Source organism: Sus scrofa, chromosome 7 (assembly GCF_000003025.6).
Source record: "Sus scrofa isolate TJ Tabasco breed Duroc chromosome 7, Sscrofa11.1, whole genome shotgun sequence".
NCBI classification, from domain to species: domain Eukaryota; kingdom Metazoa; phylum Chordata; class Mammalia; order Artiodactyla; family Suidae; genus Sus; species Sus scrofa.
Genome location: NC_010449.5, coordinates 74,972,621 through 74,992,118, shown reverse-complemented (window position 1 = coordinate 74,992,118; position 19,498 = coordinate 74,972,621). Strand labels below are relative to the sequence as shown.

General features: G+C 52.6%; 4 protein-coding genes across 9 annotated transcripts; 3 read left to right on the top strand and 1 right to left on the bottom strand.

The window, feature by feature from the left end:
- NOP9 (NOP9 nucleolar protein) lies at positions 11–6,371 on the top strand. Its single transcript, XM_001927718.4, has 10 exons — positions 11–372; positions 588–1,043; positions 2,345–2,455; positions 2,699–2,840; positions 3,782–3,974; positions 4,445–4,585; positions 4,983–5,108; positions 5,253–5,489; positions 5,654–5,759; positions 6,091–6,371. Exons 1-10 carry the CDS (start codon positions 129–131, stop codon positions 6,246–6,248), a joined length of 1,914 nt encoding a protein of 637 aa, XP_001927753.1. The 5' UTR covers positions 11–128; the 3' UTR covers positions 6,249–6,371.
- Positions 6,343–9,178, bottom strand: CIDEB (cell death-inducing DFFA-like effector b). Of its 2 annotated transcripts, NM_001112688.1 has the most exon segments (5): positions 6,656–6,858; positions 6,999–7,189; positions 7,422–7,571; positions 8,424–8,568; positions 9,080–9,178. In NM_001112688.1, coding segments are annotated over 5 exon segments (660 nt in total). In that variant the 5' UTR covers positions 9,121–9,178; the 3' UTR covers positions 6,656–6,725.
- Positions 8,308–13,248, top strand: LTB4R2 (leukotriene B4 receptor 2). Of its 4 annotated transcripts, XM_021099203.1 has the most exons (6): positions 8,451–8,571; positions 9,218–9,289; positions 9,470–9,621; positions 9,959–10,206; positions 11,190–11,299; positions 11,647–13,248. In XM_021099203.1, exon 6 carries the CDS (start codon positions 11,666–11,668, stop codon positions 12,740–12,742), a length of 1,077 nt encoding a protein of 358 aa, XP_020954862.1. In that variant the 5' UTR covers positions 8,451–8,571; positions 9,218–9,289; positions 9,470–9,621; positions 9,959–10,206; positions 11,190–11,299; positions 11,647–11,665; the 3' UTR covers positions 12,743–13,248. The 4 variants fall into 4 exon arrangements, with proteins under 4 accessions (XP_001927768.3, XP_020954863.1, XP_020954862.1 ...); XM_001927733.6 differs by lacking the exon at positions 9,218–9,289 and having other exon boundaries at positions 8,308–8,571; XM_021099204.1 differs by lacking the exons at positions 9,218–9,289; positions 9,470–9,621 and having other exon boundaries at positions 8,308–8,571.
- LTB4R (leukotriene B4 receptor) lies at positions 13,853–19,396 on the top strand. Of its 2 annotated transcripts, none has more exons than XM_013978181.2 (2): positions 13,853–15,927; positions 16,747–19,396. In XM_013978181.2, exon 2 carries the CDS (start codon positions 16,756–16,758, stop codon positions 17,809–17,811), a length of 1,056 nt encoding a protein of 351 aa, XP_013833635.1. In that variant the 5' UTR covers positions 13,853–15,927; positions 16,747–16,755; the 3' UTR covers positions 17,812–19,396. The 2 variants fall into 2 exon arrangements, with proteins under 2 accessions (XP_013833635.1, XP_005666307.2); XM_005666250.3 differs by having other exon boundaries at positions 13,853–15,931.

Sequence of the window (19,498 nt, the reverse complement as noted above, 5' to 3'; positions counted from 1 at the left end):
ACGTGTAACGCTGCGCCCTGAGCGTGCCGGCGTGTCTAAACTCTACCCTGCCCCAGCCCTCACCTGCTGCGTGAGTGTTCCTTGGCCGCTAAGGAAGGTTTTGCTGGCGGAGCGGGCACGGAGCAGCCATGGGGCTGGGCCCGCGCTCCTGCCACCCGGCGGGGCGAGGGTTCCCAGCTGGCGGCAAACGAGGACGCGGAGCCAAGGGTTCGGGGCGCCCCGCATCAAGCCGCCAGCAACCTTGCCCGCCTCCGGAGGGGCGCTCGGAGCCAGCTACAGATGCCCACCCTCACCTGAGCTCCGAAGCTCTAGGATATTTCCGTCGGGCGCTCTCCGCGCTGAAAGAGGCCCCCGAGGCAGGAGAAGAACGAGGTAGGAAGCAACTTCGGGGTGAGATCAAGGAAGGGGCTCGTTGGGCATAAAATTCAGGACAGGCAAGGACATTTTCGTGGGTCCCCGGGGTGTAGGGACTTAGTTTCTATCTCCTGTATCCCCTTTCTTACTCCCCGCCCCTTGGATAGGTGATGGAACATAACCTTATTCTCCTTTCGGTCTCTTCGATATATTTCTTTTTTTTGTTTTTCCAGAGCTGATGGTGCACAATGTTTTGAAAGAAGTGGAGGCTCAGGCCCTGGCCCTGGCTACAAACAGGACTGGTAGTGAGATGCTGCAGGAACTCTTAGGGTTCAGTCCCCTGAAACCGCTGTGTCGAGTATGGGCTGTTCTGCGCCCCAACTTGCGCTTTGTGGCCTGCCATCGATGTGGGGTCCATGTACTGCAAAGTGCTTTGCTGCAGCTGCCTCGATTGCTAGGGAGCCCTGCAGAGGAGGAGGAGGAGGAGGAAGAGGAGGAGAATGGGAAGGATGATTCTTTGGAGACCGTGGAGGAGTTGGTCCTGGGACTAGCTGCTGAGGTGTGTGATGATTTTCTTTTCTACTGTGGAGACACACATGGCAGCTTCGTGGTCAGAACTTTGCTGCAGGTATTGGGAGGCACTCTTCTGGATTCTGAGAGAGCCAGGCATCGAGGTTCCCAGTCACCTGGTAAGTATTACAGGAGAGGGATGTGGACCTAGAGGGAAGGAGAGTTTGGAAGTTCAGAAGTAGAGAATAAGCAGAATATTTCTTCATGACCTTGAGGAATTATCAGAGAAATTAGGACAGGGATAGCAGGTGAAAGATTAGTGTGCATAGAGGCCCAGAGGTAAGATGCATAGGTGTGTTTAGGGGACAGAGCTGTTAGAAGAATGGGAGGAAGTGGAAGAGGTGATTCATTCAAACATTGGATTTCCTTTTTTTTTTTTTTTTAAACCAAAATTCACAGTAAGAAAAAAAATTTTTTAAATATAACTCAACATTCTTGTGCGTTTATATGCACATATTGGATTCAAGCAAAAGTTCAGGAAACCATGCCCTTACTACATGCAACCCACTTTGGTATTTTCTTTCTTTTCTTATTTAATTCTTTTGTGTTCCATTAAAAATGCTTGTTGTGGGAGTTCTCACTGTGGTTAAGTATCCAGCGTTGTATGCAGTGGCTTGGGTCTCTGCTGAGGCTTGGGTTTGATCCCTTACCAGCATGCAGTGGGTTAAGGATCCAGCCTTACTGCATCTGAGGCATAGGTTGCAGTAGCTCAGATTCAGTCCCTGACTGGAGAACTTTCTTTTTTTTGTCTTTTTTTTTGCTATTTCTTGGGCCGCTCCCGCGGCATATGGAGGTTCCCAGGCTAGGGGTTGAATCGGAGCTGTAGCCACCGGCCTACGCCAGAGCCACAGCAACACGAGATCCAAGCCGCGTCTGCAACCTATACCACAGCTCACGGCAACGCCGGATCGTTAACCCACTGAGCAAGGGCAGGGACCGAACCCGCAACCTCATGGTTCCTAGTCGGATTCGTTAACCACTGCGCCACGACGGGAACTCCTGGAGAACTTTCATATGTGAAAGGTTCAGCCAAAAAAAAAAAAAAAAGTAATAATAACAATAATCCTTGTGGAGACCCACTTAATTGATTTCATGATATACTCATAGGCAATGATTTACATTTTGGAAAACACTGAGAAATAAGGTGAGTTTAGGTGAGGCCTAATTTTGGAACCCCTTGAATTCCTGGCTGAAAAGTTTGAACTATCTCCTATGGACCATGGGGGGCTGGTTTAAGTTTCTTAGAAAAATTAAAATGGAAATGTAGTCTCAGTTTAGTCACCCAGATGAAAAGACGTTGAGTTGAGGCGTACGTGTTCTGTATCTCCAAGCCGAATGCTAGTTCACCTGTGGCATTCGTCTCTTTCCTGGATGGCTGTTTGTGATCTCATCACTGCGCACATTCTTGATCTTCCTTCAGAGGCCCAAAGGGCCCCATCTCGGGAATGTAAGCCAACTGATTTCGAGGTCCCTGAAACCTTCTTGAATTGCCTTCAGGACCTGAGCTCCTGCTTTGTGAAGGACATTGCTGGTAAGGAGGGAAATAGGGGGAAGATCTAGGATCTTTTTTTCTGGAGGTGATTACCATCAAACAAGTCTCTTATTTTGATCAGTCTTAATACTCTTTTTCAAATCTGATCTGGTTTGATGTGAAAACTCTATATAGACCATTTGTGTCCATAGTTCCTTCTGCCTATTGCTTGGGGTTTGAGGTTGTAGACATCATCTGGATTTGGAGAAAGCTGCTCTTATTATTTCTGCCCTCTCCCCACAGTGTTTATCACTGACAAGATCTCCAGCTTCTGCCTTCAAATGGCCTTACAGATTTTACACCGCAAGCTGCCTCAGTTTTGTGCCCACCTCTGTAGTGCTGTGATTGGCTACCTGAGTAGCCGCAATTCATCAGCAGATGGCAGGTATGGACAGGGCCTCAGGATTGACCAGGGTTCGTGGGCTATGAGAAATGAATGACATGATGTGGGTATTTTGTTTGTCTTTTTATTTTTTATTTTTATTTTTTTCTTTTGCTTTTTAGGGCCGCACCTGAGGCATATGGAGGTTCCCAGGCTAGAGGTCCAGTCAGAGCCACAGCCACAGCAACATGGGATCCAAACTGCGTCTGTAACCTACACCACAGCTCACAGCAATGCCAGATCCTTAACCCACTGAGAGAGGCCAGGGATCAAACCCTCATCCTCATGGTTCCTTGTTGGTTCATTAACCACTGAGCCACAAAGGGAACTTCTGTCTGTTTTAAAGGATGAAGGTTTTTTTTTTTTTTTTTTTTTTTTGCCACTTTTTTGGAAGTCTGGTTTTACTGAGTTATAACTGACATCCAGCACTGTATAAGTTTAAGGTGTGCAGCATAATGATTTCACTTACCTCATGAGACAGTTACCACAGGAAGTTTAGTGAACCTCCATCATCACATATAGATACAAAATTTAAAGAAATAGAAAACAAATTTCTTTTTCTTGTGATGAGAATTCTTAGGATTTACTCTCTTAACAACTTCATATGTGATATACAGTAGTGTTAGCTATATTTTTCACATGTCATCCCTAGTATTTATCTTATAATTAGAAATTTGTACCTTTTGACTGCCTTCAGCCAATTCCCTTCCCCCCCACACACCCTCCCACCTCTGGTTACCACAAATCTGATCTCTTTTGCTATGAGTTTGTTTGTTTTGTTTGTTTTTGAAGTATAATTGCCCTCCAACACTATGTTAGTTACACAACATAGTGATTAGATATTTCTGTACACTTCAAAACGATCATTGAGATAAATCCAGTGATGTGGATATTTTGGATGAAATGAAGTTAAGACTACCTGATCACTTTCTCCTTGTTCCCAGCCCCCTACTGCTATTTCTGCGTGATCAGACAAGCTCCAGACTCCTGGAGCAGGTGCTGTTGGTGTCAGAGCCTGCGAGGCTTCAGAGTCTCTTTGAAGATCACTTTCAAGGACACTTGCAGACCCTGGCTGCACATCCTATAGCCAACTTCCCTTTGCAGCGTTTTCTGGATGCTATCACCACCACTGAGTTGGTGAGTTGGGAACTTGGCTGAGTCTCTTTGTGTACTTCATTGTTTCTGTTGGTTCTTGTTCACTGAGACTTGTTTTACCGTGTGCCTGCCTCTGTATTTGCAACAGTGTGCCGGCCATTCCCCTTGAGAAGTTTTTCCTGGAGCTTTCCCAGAACTTAGGGCGAAGGTACCTTCTTCCCAGAAAGGATTTGCTTTCGCTTCTCTCAGGTGCCAATGCCAGCAGGATATTATTATAATTTTGCTTTTCAGGGCCACACCTGTGGTATGTGGAAGTTTCCAGGCTAGAGGTGGAATTGGAGCTGCAGCTGCTGGCCTGTGCCACAGCCACAGCCACACCAGATCCTTAACCCACAGAGTGAGGCCAGGGATTGAACTCAAATCCTCATGGATACTAGTCAGAGTTCAGTACCGCTGAGCCACAACAGGAACTCTCTAGAGTGCTAGATTCTTTATTCTATGTCTCCCCTCAGCTGTCCCCTGTGTTTGAGGAGCTGAGCCCTGCCCTGGAAGCCGTGCTGGCCCAGGGTCACCCAGGGGTGGTCATTGCCCTGGTGGGCGCCTGCCGCAGAGTTGGGACCCACCAAGCCCAGGTCCTGCAGCTGTTGTTGGAGGTGAGTGGGGGTTACCCACAACCCATTTATGGCCTGGGTTCAAATTCTACCTGTTAGGACTTTTCTAATCTTAAGTGGTTGTATTCGTGAACCCAACAGGTCTAATGCCCTGGGGAGTTCATAGATACAGGGGTAAGTGAGGCAAAAGCCATCTCATAGCTCTGGAATGAAAATTCTCTCTCAGAATAAAGAGAGAAGCATTTCTAAGAGATAAATGTTTAAAAATTATATTTAGAGAGGCTGGGGATACAGCAAGGTGGATGGGATCCTGTCCACATGCAGCATATCCTGTGGAGTTAGGCATTCTCAGCTCTCCTGAATGCTGTCCCCCGTCTGCAAGGCCGGGGCTAAGGATGAGGTAGTTCTCAGATTCATCATGTTTCGTCTTCCCTTCTAGGCCTTCCACTGTGCAGAGCCCGCTTCCCGGCAAGTGGCCTGTGTGCCTCTCTTTGCTGCTTTGATGGCTTATGAGGTGTACTATGGACTGGTGGAGGAGGAAGGGGCCGTGCCTGCGGAGCATCAGGTGAGGCAGAGGAGAGGCCAAGGGTGTGACCGATTGGGGACCAGGCCTCCCAGGGCTTTGGAAGCCCTTCACCACTCTAGTTTCATCCAAGTGGAGGTGGAAGTTTGGTGGCTGGCTCCTAATGCTCTGTCTCTGTCCTTCCAGGTAGAAATGGCCACAGCCAGGGACCTGGGGGAAGTGACAGTCATAGGGTCTCTACTGCTCCAGCATTTGCTGCACTTCTCCAGTCCTAGTCTTGTGCTTCGGAGTCTGGGTGCCTTGACAGGACCACAGCTTCTGACTCTGGCCCAGAGCCCTGCTGGTTCCCATGTGCTTGATGCGGTCTTGGCCAGTCCTGCCGTGACGCGTAAGCAGCGCCGCCGTGTGCTGAAGACCCTAAAGGTTAGAGTTTCCTGGCTTCTAAAAACTTTGATCACTCTGCCATCCTCCTTTTAGAGAATGTGAGCTTCCCCTTGCACTGTCCTTCAGAGTCACAGGGAGGATAGGTAGTTGCTAGACTGCTGTGGACTGTCCTAGAGGAACCCACCTTGCTTGTCTCAATGCAGGGACAATATGTGGCTCTGGCCTGTAGTCGCCATGGTAGCCGTGTGCTAGATGCCATCTGGAATGGAGCAGCCTTGGGGGCCCGGAAGGAAATTGCTGCTGAACTGGGTGAGTACCAGCACCTCTTTTTGATGTTTTCACACTCCTGTTCCTCACTCCCAAGAGCTATGTGGCTGAGGGTGGACCTAAATTCAGCAGAGGGTGGTCTTGGCTGTAGATTCTCAGTGGTCTGCTCTCCCCTTCCCCTCTGCTGAGTGTGCAGCCCTGTGCTCCCACCCACCTCCTGACTTCTGCTCTTTGCACGGGGAGGTGTTAACTCTATCCTAAGACAGGCCCAGGGTCCCAGAAAAATGGAGGGACCCTCAGCCCAAGTAGAATTTCTCCAAGCATGGGTGACTGACTGCATGGCAAAACTAAACATGAATGGTTCCCTTTGCAGGGGAGCGGAACCAGGAGCTGATAAGAGACCCTTTTGGCCACCATGTGGCTCGAAATGTGGCCCTGACTACCTTCCTGAAGCGTCGAGAGGCTTGGGAACAGCAGCAGGGAGCAGTGGCCAAGCGGAGGCGGGCCTTGAGCTCCATTCTTGAAGACTGAAGCCTCTGGATCGAACTGGGTGTTGATGGGGGAGGGGGGAAAGGAGTACCTATCCTGTCTCATTCCTAGTTTAAACCGGAGTCAAAAGTCTTACTGATAAACACTTTTATATTTTTATTGAAAGCACCTTTGTTATTTTGGGGAGGAAGGATACAGAGAAATAGCGATCTCAAGGTAGAGGAGCTTAGGGACAGGAGGAGTCATAAGGACCTCTAGGTATAGCAGCAGTCAGGGTGGGATCCAGGTGTCCGGGGACAGGCTGTGGTCTTTCAGGGAGCAGGAGACTGGAAAGGTGGCCAGGAGGCATAAGGTGGGGGTATAGGACATTATGCTGATGGGGCCTGTCCCATAGGATTGAGGGACAGTGGGGAAATCAGGTGAGTTACTGAGCCTGCACTGTCTGAAGGCCCCCAAACTTGGTGTTGTCACAATCTGTCTCTTGGAATGAGTCTAGAGGCAGAAGGTCAGAGCTCCTGCTCAGTAGGGGTGAAGGTGACCCTTTTGCTGCCACTGCTCAGCCCCTTCCACTGCATGACGAATGGTGGAGGAAATTCCCAGCAAGACGTGGCCCAGGCCTTGCAGCAGTGCGGAGGCCCATCGGAGGAGCTCCCTGAAGGGCAGAGACCGGAGGAAATCAGATGGGTGGGGAAACCTGGGGGCCCGTGGAGAGCTATCTGGGTAAGGGAGTGCAGGGGAGGGAATCACAGGGACTGGATAGGGATGGGGAGATGTGACATGTTGGTCTCTGACCTGAGTATTTTCTTTGGGCCGAGTCCTTGGATGTCACAACTCATGGAGTAGAGCCCGTAGAATGTGGCTTTGATGTTCAGGCTGCCAAAGAGGTCTCGGGGGTTTTGCTTGTATACGTCAAAGGTGATGCAGGCGATGTCCTGGCTGTGCTTGGGCTTCTCCCGGCCCAGGCCATATGACAGCACCCCACTCTGTTGCCAAAGCAGGGCAACGGACCCTCACATACTGACACCCACCACTAATCCCATCAGCACTGGGACAGACCCACCCTTGCCTGGACTGTTCATCTACTAGACAGAGTCCTTGACAACTCCTCACCTCTCCCATGCCCCTGCCCCCAAGATCAGGGTTAGGCGAGAGAAGAGCCTTGGAAGAGATATAAAGGGTCAGTGGCCTGGAGCAGCCCCAGTGAGGGTCTCTCACCTTCCTGGGCCTCCATTTCTGTCCCAACTCCAGCACCATCAGGCATGTGTCATCCTCCAACAGCTGGAAGAAGTCCTCGCTCTCCACCATGGTCCCGTCCTCCTCAAGCACCAGTGTTAACACTCCATTCAGCATCAGAGTCCCCAGCGCCTACCCGGAGGCCAGAAGGAGGAAGGAAGGGGCAGAGCTTTTCCCACGCCCCTCCCCTGTCCAGCTGCCCAGCACCCAACTCTCCTTCCTGGTGCTTTGCCATCCCTTCAAATGGTTCCAGCTCATGGTGTTCTTTAGTTGTTGGGGGTTGCTCACCCAGGGCTGTCCTTTTCCTGTTAGTTCCTGCTTTGCTCCTACCACGTCACTGTCATCTCTCCCAGCTTCCCTCCACGCCATGCCTACTGGTTTGGAATTGAAAAGCCAGCCAGTTTCTCTTGAATGGTTATAGGCATTATGCTGAAGGGGCTTGTCACAATGGAGTCTTATCTCTAGTGTCCCACCTTCCTCTCCCTAACCCTCACAGAGTTCTCCAGAACTCTTTCTGGAAAGATCTTTTTGAATCTCCACTAGTGTCAAATATCTGTGTATCAACAGCCCTAGGGGGGTAGTTGTATTATTGTTCCCTTTTTACAGATGAAGAAACTGAAGTTTTGATATGTTGAAAAACTTCCCAGGGTTTGACTCAAGGAAGCCACAGATTCAGGGTTTTGAATTTGATACAAATTGCCATTCCATACCGAGTTCTAAAATCCATCCCTCCAACTCTCCCTACTCCTTCCCCATCCCCAAAGAAAAGCCTGTTCCAAAAAAAAAAAAAAACAAAACAAAAAAAAGGCGAAGTGACCCAAACAGCAGAAACCATTGGGTTCACACCCCTGCTTTTAGCCCTCAGAGGGAGGGGCAGCCCTGTCAGCCCTTTCTGTTCCTTTTTGTTCTTTATCTCAGGCTCTCGTTCTTCATCAGCCCCTTGGCTGTCCCTGCATTTGGAACCCAGGGACTTGGCTCACTTGCCTTGTCTAGCAGTTCCTGGCGGGTGGCGGCTGTCAGGCCTTTCCGGGTGGTCCGCTTGTGATCACAGATACGGAAAGGTCGCTGGGGTGGTGGAGTGGAGGTCCAGACCTTACGGCCTAAGTCGGAGCTCATGTTGGATACTGACCTGGTAGGTGAGAAGAACGATCAAGGAGGAGTGAGGGGTTCAGTGAGTGTGGTGGGTTGATGGGGGTGGGGTAACTGGAGAGTTAGGAAGGTTGGGAGGGAGGGATCTAGATTTGCAGATTAAAGTAGCCTAGGGGAGTCCCCACTATGGCACAATGGGATCGATGATCAGCCTCTTGGGAGCTGGGATGCAGTTTCATCCTTCCCTGGCACAGTGGGTTAAGGATCCCTCAGTTGCCACAGCTGCGGTTTGGGTCTCAACCTTGACTCAGATCTAATCCCTAGTCTGGACGCTCCAGGGTGGCCAAAAAAAAAAAAAAAAAAAAGTATCCCAGGGAGAGAACTTGGAGTTGGGGTAGGGGTTGGTTCAGGAGCTGGACAGACCTTTTGCTGCAAGTGGGGGCAGGAAGGGGAAGGGGTACAAATTCCAGAGCTTCCTGGGGGCTGAGTGGAGTGTTGTGGCCCTGCCCGTATCCCTAGAGATGGAGAGTGAGAGGAGGGTTATAAATCACCTGAGCAGGCCGCTGGGGTTCAGGGCAGAGAGGTACTCCATGGTGGAGGGAAGGAGCCTAAGAGTGGCCCGTCCTGGGAGTTCTGGGCTGGGTGGTTCTGCACTGGTTGGAGCTGAGCGCTGGCGTTTTCTGTTACAGACCCGGGATTTCAGCCCCGGTGAGGTGGGGGATGAGTCAGTCAAGCCCGGACTCTGCCCCCACACCTGGCCAGTAAGAAGGGCAAAGTCCAAGGGGAGGGAGGAGGGGAAGGGCCGAGATCTGGCCCAGAGGGGCCTGGGAAAAGCCATGGAAGTTTGTGTGTGTCACTAGTGGTAGTGTGTGATGTGAGGGTTAAATGGGAACTATTCGAGAGGATGGATTGTGATCTCTGGTGTTTTTCTTTATATGGAGGGAATTTCTAGGGACAGTTTCTAGTTCCCAACCTGTGAAAGCTGCACTGGAGATTTGCTCTGTACGTGCTGCCACCTACTGAAAAAGCCATGAACTGCAACATCAGGAAAAGGGAGTCCCAGCAGAGGATGGGCGGGGCTTGGAGAAAATAGGTGAGGCAGTGCACCTGGGTGGGGTGTGAGGGGAAGATGAGTCCTGATCCATGGATCCAGAATTACTAGGATCCTATCTGGGACCCTGGCCTTCCTACTTTCCTGCTCTTCCCGCTGTGGTCTAGGGGAGGGGCTGGCTTTCAACATTTCTCTGGCTTCATTCTCCAGAACTGCCTGCTTCAGCCATGCTGGATTAGTCGTTCTCCCACCTTTTTCCTTTGGCCCCTTAATAGGCATGAAGGAAGTGTGGATGGGGGGGGGCGGGGAGAGGGGTTGCATCCTTTGATGGCGTCAGGACTTCAGCTTTCGGTATCCCATGCCCCATCTCTGATTTCAGCTGCAGTTGTGATGAACAGTTGTGTGGAAGCTCATACTCTCACTGTCAGTGAACAGCTCCCATGAGCATAAGTCTCTCTGCTTTCCTGCCGAGGAGCCTTGTCTGAAGCCATGGCAGCTCAAGTCCCCTGACAAGTACAGGCTGCAAGTATACAAGTGTATAAGGGCATTAATGCCTCTAGGATAAACCTCAAACAGTGGGGAATGCAAGCTGGGCATGAATGCCTCCATCTTCCGTCTTTCTAGAAGGTATGCTGTGCACTCAGAGGTTCCTGATGCCCACTAAAGGAACTCAATAACATGCTCTCATTGGCTTTCCTCTTCCTTCTCTTCCCCTGTTCCCTCACTTCTGCTTCCCGAGAGCTGACCTTCCAAAAATAGGATTACCTGTACCCACGCCCTCAACTCAGGCTCTGCTTTGGAGGAAACTCAAACTGAGACAAGACTCCCAAAGAGGCCCCGTTTGGCTTTTGACAAAAAGGCTGGAGCCTTTTTTCCCCTTCCCTCAATTTTATCAATCTACCAAATTTATTTATTTCCAAGTTTTGCCAGGCCTCTCTACCCGGAGAAGTCTTCTTTTCAGTATATCTCAACACTTCACCCTTTCCTTTTTCCTTGCTTTGTATCCTGGTGCAGCCCAGCAGTGTGGCCTCTTCATGGTTGTGTGTTAGGACCCCTCAACCAGGTTATAAACCCCTCATACCCCCATGCATCCACCATTCCCTCTCCCCTGGATTTAACCCCATGCTTTACACTGAAGGCTTTCACTGACAGCCCCCTGAGAGTTGTGAGGGCAGAATGACTGGGGCAGGGCCCAAGACAAGAGGAGTGCGTAGAAAGCTGAGGATAAAGGGGGGTAAGCAGGCTCAGGAGTCTGAAAACAGGCAAAGATAGAGCAGCTGGGGAAGTGAGTAGTTGGGTCACCTTCTCTGCTGAGTGCAGGCCAGGGAGGCCAGAGAGCCTAAAGGCTACAGGGTGGGAGGAAGGGGACCACAGCTGGGGGTGGGGAGGGAGGGGGGTAAGTGTAGAAGCAGGACTCAAGGGCAAGATCTGCAGTGTCCCTACTCACCCACAAGACCAGGGAAATTTATCTGCACCCCTTCAGCTTATCCTGTTTCCTGGGGAGGCGGGCTCTCACACGCCTGGACGTGTTGGTGATGGGAAGGAGCTGGGTGAGGGAGGAAAGGCCCAAGAGGAGCCCCACCTCGTCCCTCCCTATTCTCACCTCACAGCAGCCAACCTGACGGGCCAGAACAGGAGCAGGCACCTCTCCCACTGCCACTTTGCCACTCAGCTCCCCCAGACCGCTTGAGGGCCCCCCACTCTTCTAGCTCCCTTCTGGGTAAGTAGATCAGCTCACAGGACTTTATGCTCCTCTACTCACTTTTGCCCTGAGGTATAAAGAACAGCTCAGTCAAAAGAGAGGCCAGACTAGAAGGGTGAAGGTGGAGGTAGTGACAGCCTGCAAGTCAGGACTGGGGAGGTTGGCTGACTGAGAGCAGGGGATCTGGGTTCCAAGAAGCTGTGTTGCAGTCTGGGCTGGGGTCCTCAAGGAAGAGACAGAAGGTCCCAGCCAGAGGAGAGGGCGGTGGAAGAGAAGTGAGGGAGGCACAGTCCCTTCTCACCCGGCTTCAGGCCTCACGTGGGCTTTGGCCCCACCACCTGAATGCGCCCTATGGCTCTTTCCAGACCCCGTGGGCGCAGAAGGATGCCGCTCTGCTACCGTCCCCCGGGAAATGAGACGCTGCTGAGCTGGAAGACCTCGCGGACCACAGGCACCGCCTTCCTGCTGCTAGCGGCGCTGCTGGGGCTGCCTGGCAATGGCTTCGTGGTGTGGAGCTTGGCGGGCTGGCGGCCGGCAGGGGGGCGACCACTGGCGGCCACGCTCGTGCTGCACCTGGCACTGGCAGACGGCGCGGTGCTGCTGCTCACGCCGTTCTTCGTGGCCTTCCTTACCGGGCAGGCCTGGCCGCTGGGCCAGGCGGGCTGCAAGGCCGTGTACTACGTGTGCACGCTCAGCATGTACGCCAGCGTGCTGCTCACCTCCCTGCTCAGCCTGCAGCGCTGCCTTGCCGTCACCCGCCCCTTCCTGGCACCCCGGCTGCGCAGCCCGGTCCTGGCCCGCCGCCTGCTGCTGGCCGTCTGGCTGGCCGCCCTGGTTCTCGCCATCCCGGCCGCCGTCTACCGCCACCTCTGGGCGGACCGCGTGTGCCAGCTGTGCCACCCGTCGCCTGCCCACGCCGCCGCCCACCTGAGCCTGGAGACCCTGACCGCCTTCGTGCTGCCCTTCGGGCTGGTGCTCTGCTGCTACGGTGTGACGCTGGCGCGGCTGTGGGGCGCCCGCTGGGGCGCCGGACGGCACGGGGCACGGGTGGGCCGCCTGGTGGGCGCCATCGTGCTGGCCTTTGGCTTGCTCTGGGCACCCTACCACGCCGTCAATGTGCTGCAGGCTGTCGCCGCGCTGGCTCCACCCGGAGGCACCTTTGCGAAGCTCGGCGGGGCGGGCCAGGCGGCACGAGCAGGAACTACGGCCCTGGCCTTCTTCAGCTCCAGCGTCAACCCGTTGCTCTACCTCTTCACTGCTGGGGATCTGCTGCCCAGGGCAGGTCCCCGCTTCCTCACGCGGCTCTTTGAAGGCTCCGGAGAGGCCCGAGGGGGCGGCCGCTCTCGGGAAGGGACTCTGGAGCTCCGAGCTACCCCTCGGCTCAAAGTGGTGGGGCAGGGTCATGGCAATGGAGACCCAGGGGGCGGGGCGGAGAAGGACAGTCAGGGATGGGACCCTTGACGTCGACCCTACAACCGGACCTGCTCTTCCTATCCCCTTGCATCTGCCTCCTAGAACCCAGGGAACCACACTGGTGGGTTTGGGGTCCTTCTCCGACCACAGTTTGGGATCTGTCTGGGCAGAAGTATTATATATCCGGGGCAGGCTCAGCTTCCTCCAAATTGAGGCACTGCGAATGGTGATGGTCCATGTAAAAGAATGTCACGCACCTGCAGGCTGGCATGTGCCCAGGTGCCAGGACTGCTTACTTGTTGCCAAAAGCTACTGTGAAATACACTGGGTGGCCATAATGTGATGGCTTAAGCATGCTCCCCCTAGTGGTTCATCATACCTGAGTGATACCTGAGTGAAGCCACCTCATTCCCTGCTGGGTCAGGCCAGGGATGGGCAAGGCCAGCCTTCAGTGGCATCTTGACGTGTCCTCCCCAGCCCAGGTGGCCTGGTACCCCCAAGCTAACCCATATAACCACTCTGGAAATAAAGGGAGAAAGAGGAAGGAAAGTTAATGAATGGCAATTGTATAAGGGGTGGTGATGGGCTTGATTCTCTGGGGTCTGTAAGAGACCGGCCGAGGGGACACTGGCTCTGGAAGGAGAAAGTCAATCTGTGGAGTCTAAAAGGAAGGTTTTCCTGTTGGTCATGTGGTTGATACAGGGGCCATGGGAGTCTGAGACTTTACCCTCTTCTCTAAATCCAATGCTCCCTGCAATGGTCACCTGGCTCAAAAAGGGGCCCAGGAGCAGACACTCACTCACCCAGGGGCATGGGGAATGGTGTGGATATCTGGAGGACAGGGAGAATTTTTCAGGGAGGTGCCACTTCTCCTTTCTCTCTTTTCCTTTTCTGCCAAGTCTTAACTCCTCCCAAGACCACTAGCTGTTCCTCACCTCTCCCAGTGCTTCTCAGCCCCTGTCTTTTGGAATCTCTCTATCTTTATTATTTTTTTTACTTTGTTGTTGTTGTTGTTGTTGCCATTTCTTGGGCCGCTCCCGCGGCATATGGAGATTCCCAGGCTAGGGGGTGAATCGGAGCTGTAGCCACCGGCCTACGCCAGAGCCACAGCAACGCGGGATCCGAGCCGCGTCTGCAACCTACACCACAGCTCACGGCAACGCCGGATCGTTAACCCACTGAACAAGGGCAGGGACCGAACCCGCAACCTCATGGTTCCTAGTCGGATTCGTTAACCACTGCGCCACGACGGGAACTCCAGGAATCTCTCTATCTTTAGGTCTCAAAATTGTTCTGGATCCTGATACTTTGGGGTTTGGGGATGTAGGATGGGGTCCTTTCCACTGGGGTGACTCATCCCCCTTTCAGCTCATCCTTATTGCCCAGGATGTCCTAGTTTTATCACGGAAACTCTCTTGTCCCACCCCCTCAGTCCTTGGCAAACGTAGATGTTTGGTTACCTGAGTGTCACTCTGACCATCCCCCAGCTTCTGCTTTAGTGACTGTTCACACCACCACCCATGCAAAGACAGAGAGAGAGAGAGAGAGAGTGCACTCACGTGAAGGAAATCTAGTCCTCAGGCCACAAAGCTGGGGTTAGGGTGGAGCTCTGGATTTGGGGGGGCAGAGAGTATGCTTAGGGTCTCTAGTCAGGTGGAAGAGGAATGGCCACTGAGGGGGATGGAGGTGGGGAGCAGCTTGGCAGATAAAGCAAAGACAACCCAGTTCCTGTCAGAAGCAACCTCTGGTTGACACTGGCTATGAGCAGGAAGCTTCTATCCCCAAACACCGACTTCAGGGGCTCTTCCTGTCCTCACGCACCGAGGCAGAGTCTCCCTAGCTTCTGCTATGCATTCCCCATCCCACACACCCTCTGTGGTCAGAAAGCCCTTCCTCAACTCTGCCTTCAGTTCTTGCTGCGGTTTCAGCCCATTTCTTTTCATCATATCCTCTCCCTGATAGCTGCCGGGCCAACTCTGCTATGGCTTTTGTCAAATCAGGAAAGGTGGGGGCACTGCAAAGGGTAAGGGACCTCCACGACCACCATGACCTTCAGTATCTTTCCTGAGACGTGGCAGAGTTCGAAGGGAAGCAGGAAGGCTCCTGGCCAGAGTGAAGGAAAGATTTTGGGTCCTTAGCTTCTGCAGGAGAGTTCAAGAAGAGAAGACTGCCTTCCTTCCAGGGAGGCGGAAGAGTCTGGGGGCCTGTTTCCCTTTCCACATTCCTGGTTTCCCCTCTTGGCAGGGCGGGCATAAGGCATCACTCCCCTGACTCCCTCGTGCCTGCTCCCTGTGCTGAGCCCCTGCTTCCTCTGTATGTTTAAGGTGGACTGAACAGTCAGCTGTGGAAAGATAGGAAGGAGGTGGTGCTGACTTCCCTGCCCAGCGCTGAGACCTGAAGTCAAAATTCATGTGGCAGAGTAGCCATATGGTCAAGCACAAGGCACATGCATGGTTTGGGAAGGGAGGGAACTGCCATTCTGTGTGATACTGGAAAGACCCTTTGGACTTTTGCTTCTACCGAGGAGAAGGGAGATTGACCTTGAATGGAACTAGTCCTTTTAAATGAGGGGAGGGATCAGAGGGTGCAGGCCTAGAAACCCCAGTCATGGCTTGAACCCAAGCCAAAGACAGATTGCTGTCCTCTTCAAGGACAAGTCATGATGTCACCTGACCCAAACCCAGAATCTAGCCATACCACCAACCTACTCTTCCTATTAATCTAAAAATCAACATCGTAAACAGAAAATGTACAGATACCTGACATTCTGACCTATCAATCTAAGCCCATTTCCCCTCTCTGGCTTCCTTTCCTCTTTTTCCTGTGTGACACAATTTACTATTCTGTTCATTTCTCCAGTCCAGACCTGCATCTGAGGCCACACCCAGCCTAACCCCTCCCTCACCCCTCTTTCCTCTCTCCCTGCCCCTTCCTGGGCTCTTTTCTCTTGGCCCAACCCCTGAGGAGTCCTCCTTCTTGTTGGGCTCTTCTGGAACACTGTCACCCCCCTCCCATGAAAGGAGGAGGTAGGAGTTTCAGCCCCACCCTCAGGAAGATGTGTCGTCTCCCTCCCCTGCTCCGTGGTACTTCCTCTCTGGCTGACTTAGCTGACAAAACCCAGACCCTGGGCCAGAACCCCAGCACTGGGACAGTGCTTATCTGGGAATAAGCTACACCACTCGGCCCTCACCCTAGGATTGACACCAGCTTCCAACCAGTGCCTGGCAAAGCCTGTAAGTAAGTATCCTGGGAGGAGGGCGGATGGCCAGGGGGTGGGCAACCATCAGAAAACATCTAAAGGAATATCCAAAGAAAGTCTGACCAGGAGTTCCTGTTGTGGCTCAGTGGCAGTGAAACTGACTAGTATCCATGAGGATGTGTGTTTGATCCCTGGCCTTGCTCCGTGGATTAAGGATCTGGCATTGCTGTGGCTGTGGCGTAGGCCGGCAGCTGCAGCTCTGATTCAACCCCTACCTGGGAACTTCCATATGCTACAGATGCAGCCCTAAAAAAAAAAAAAAAAAAAAAAAAAAAAAAAAAAAAAAAGCAAAGAAAGTCTGATCACTGGTAAAAAAGACTGAGTCCTCCCCATCCTTGTTATTCTTGGTGGACCCTGGGCATATCTGGAGCGAGTGGGTAGGTGAATGGAAGAAGTCAGAGGGACTGAGGGGGCAAAGGGCCTTTTGAGGGGGAAAGGAGCTAGCCTTTTGAGGGGTGCAGCATTGGTAAGGAAAGCCCAAAGTTCGGAGCTGGACTTCAGGGTCTCCAAAGGGAGGGAGGCTGAAGGGTCTGGAAATACTGCTTCTGCTATTGAGTATATTTTGCAATTGGGTCTGTGGGCAGGAAGGGGCCCTGTTAGGAAATTAGTCTTTCTACTCAGCCAGATTCACTTAAGACAGGTCAGTTGGCAGTGATGAAAGCAGTATACTGCAGAGATGCATCTGATGCTGCTGATCTTGGAAACAGACTAAAGTACCCAGGCTAGGCGTGTCCAGGGTGTCAGGAAGCCCTTGGTCCCTTCCTTCAAGTATGTGTCCGCCCTCACTCTCCAGGTCCTTGCAATGGCCATGAACACTACATCTCCTGCGGCATCCTCCTCACCACCTGTCATGTTCATCTCTCTGCTGGCTATCATTCCACTGTCAGTGGCACTGGCTGTGGGGCTTCCTGGCAACAGCTTTGTGGTATGGAGCATCCTGGCAAAGATGCGAAAGCGCTCTGTCACTGCCCTGTTGGTGCTGCATTTGGCCCTGGCAGACTTGGCCGTATTGCTCACTGCCCCCTTCTTCCTTCACTCTGTGGCCCAAGGCAACTGGACTTTTGGACTGGCTGGCTGCCGCCTGTTCCACTATATCTGTGGAGTCAGCATGTATGCCAGCGTCCTGCTCATCACAGCCATGAGTCTGGACCGCTCGCTGGCAGTGGCACGCCCCTTTGTATCCCAGAAGCTGCGCACCAAAGCAGTGGCCTGGCGGGTGCTGGCAGGCATCTGGGTGGCGTCTGTTCTCCTGGCCACGCCGGTCATCGTATACCGCAAGGTGATCTTGAAACAGAACAACAGGAGCCTGGTCTGCCTCCCTATGTACCCCAGCGAAGGACATAGGGCCTTCCATCTCTTCTTCGAGGTCATCACCGGCTTCCTGCTGCCCTTCCTGGCCGTGGTGGCCAGTTACTCCGACATTGGGCGCAGGCTGCGGACCCGGCGCTTCCGCCGCAGCCGCCGCATGGGCCGCCTGGTGGTGCTCATCATTCTGGCCTTCGCAGCCTTTTGGCTGCCCTATCACGTGGTGAACCTGGCCGAGGCGGTCCGCGCGCTGACTGGCAAGGCCTCGGGGGCCGGGGCGGTGGGGAAGGGGCTGTGGCTGGCCCGCCAAGTGTTCATTACGTTGGCCTTCCTGAGCAGCAGCGTGAACCCCGTGCTGTACGCGTGCGCTGGCGGCGGCCTGCTGCGCTCGGCTGGTGTGGGCTTCGTCGCCAAGCTGTTGGAGGGCACCGGCTCCGAGGCATCCAGCACCCGCCGCGGCGGCACCCTGGGCCAGACGGTGAGGGGCGACGTCGCCTCTCCGGAGCCTGGCCCCACCGAGAGCCTCACTGTCTCTACCAACCCTCTCGAGTGAAACGGACTCAATCAACAAAGACTGCGGGGTGGTGGCGAGGGTGGTGGCCGAGGAAGGACGCTCCCTTTCCTTCTGGGGGAATGCCTCCCCGCCTGGCGGGCCTGACCCAATTCTTTAAACTCCCCTTACCCTAGGATGCGGGTGGGGGGTGGAGCGGAAGAGAGGGAGGGGAGGAGCAAGTCAGGGCAGAATGAGAAGCTGCACTCCCCCCACCCCGCCCCCGCGCGGGCAGCTTTACAGTTAAAACTCAGGTCTGAAATTGGGTCAACCTTGTGCGTGGGTTATGTGTATTATGGGGGGTTGGGGTGCTTCTGGTTGCCCTTATGGGGGTCCTTCTCAGTAGTTGAGAGGCACATCCTTTAGTTTCTCGTGATTTTCAATTTGGGAAGAGACACAAAGACAAAGACATCAGACTGTCTTCCCTCTCCCGTTCTGAGGCAGGTGGTCTGCAGCTCCTACTTAGAACAACACAAGTCTGCAGACCCTTGAAGGGGCTGGCCAAGGAAGACACCCCCCCACCCCCACCCCCATGTGGTCTCATCATTCCAGTCTCCCTGACTCATCCGGCCTTCTGAGAACACTTAGCACTGTTGGGAGGTGTCTACCTTGAAGACTCTGATAGGTATCCTTATTAGCAGGACTCCACCTTCCTGAGTAATCTTTGTCCCCTCAGTGGGAGATGTCCTAGGGCTGGCCTTCCTTTTTTCTTTCTGCCAAGGAGGCCTCCCTTGAGAACCAAGTCATCAGGTCTCATTCCCTAGAATTCTGTGCATCAGCATTCTGCCAGCCCCTAAAACATTCTCTGGTGTAGGTTCAAGAGTTGAGGGCCCTCTGTGATGTGGTCACCCTCTAGGAAATGAAGATTTGCAAAAATGAGACAGATGAATCATTCTTCCTGAGGGATGACTGTTGTCTTACAAAAACCTTGGCTCTGTTCTGACAGCATTTTAGGAAGACAGAGCAGTAGTATCTCTCCCATAAAAAAGAAAGAACAACTAGGAGAAAAGCCAAAGGTCCATGTGCAACACCTGCAACAAACCTAGGGTGTCAAGATATCTCCTGTGGACCCCAAAATATGAGCAAGTGAGAATAAGCCATGGACGCTTCAAGACCTATGTAACATCAGCATCAGTACAGAAGGATGCAGAAGGAAGCAAGGGACTTTGTAGCAACTTGGATGGACCTAGACATTATCGTACTAAGCAAAGTAAGTCAGAAAGGGAAAGACAAATACCATATGATATTACTTATATGTGGATAAATCAACATAGCAATGAATCTATGAAAGTCAACATATCTACGAAACAAAAAGACTCACGGATATAGAGAAGAGACTTGTGGTTCTGAGGGGGAGGGGGACAGGGGAGAGAAGTATTGGGAGTTTGGGATTAGTGGATGCAAACTAGTATATAAAGGATGGATAAACAACAAGACCCTATTGTATAGCACTATATTCGATGTCCTGTGATAAACCAAAATGGAAAAGAATATAAATATATGTAAAATTGAGTCACTTTGCTGTTCAGCAGAAATATGATATTGCAAATCTACTATACTTCAATAAAGTTAAAAAAAATAAAAAAAAACAAAAAAGGAAGTAAGGGGACATCTGAGGGACCTGAGAACAGGAGACCCCCAAACTGTTTACAGGTCCTTGCTAGAAAGCATGATGAGTCAATCTGAGAAC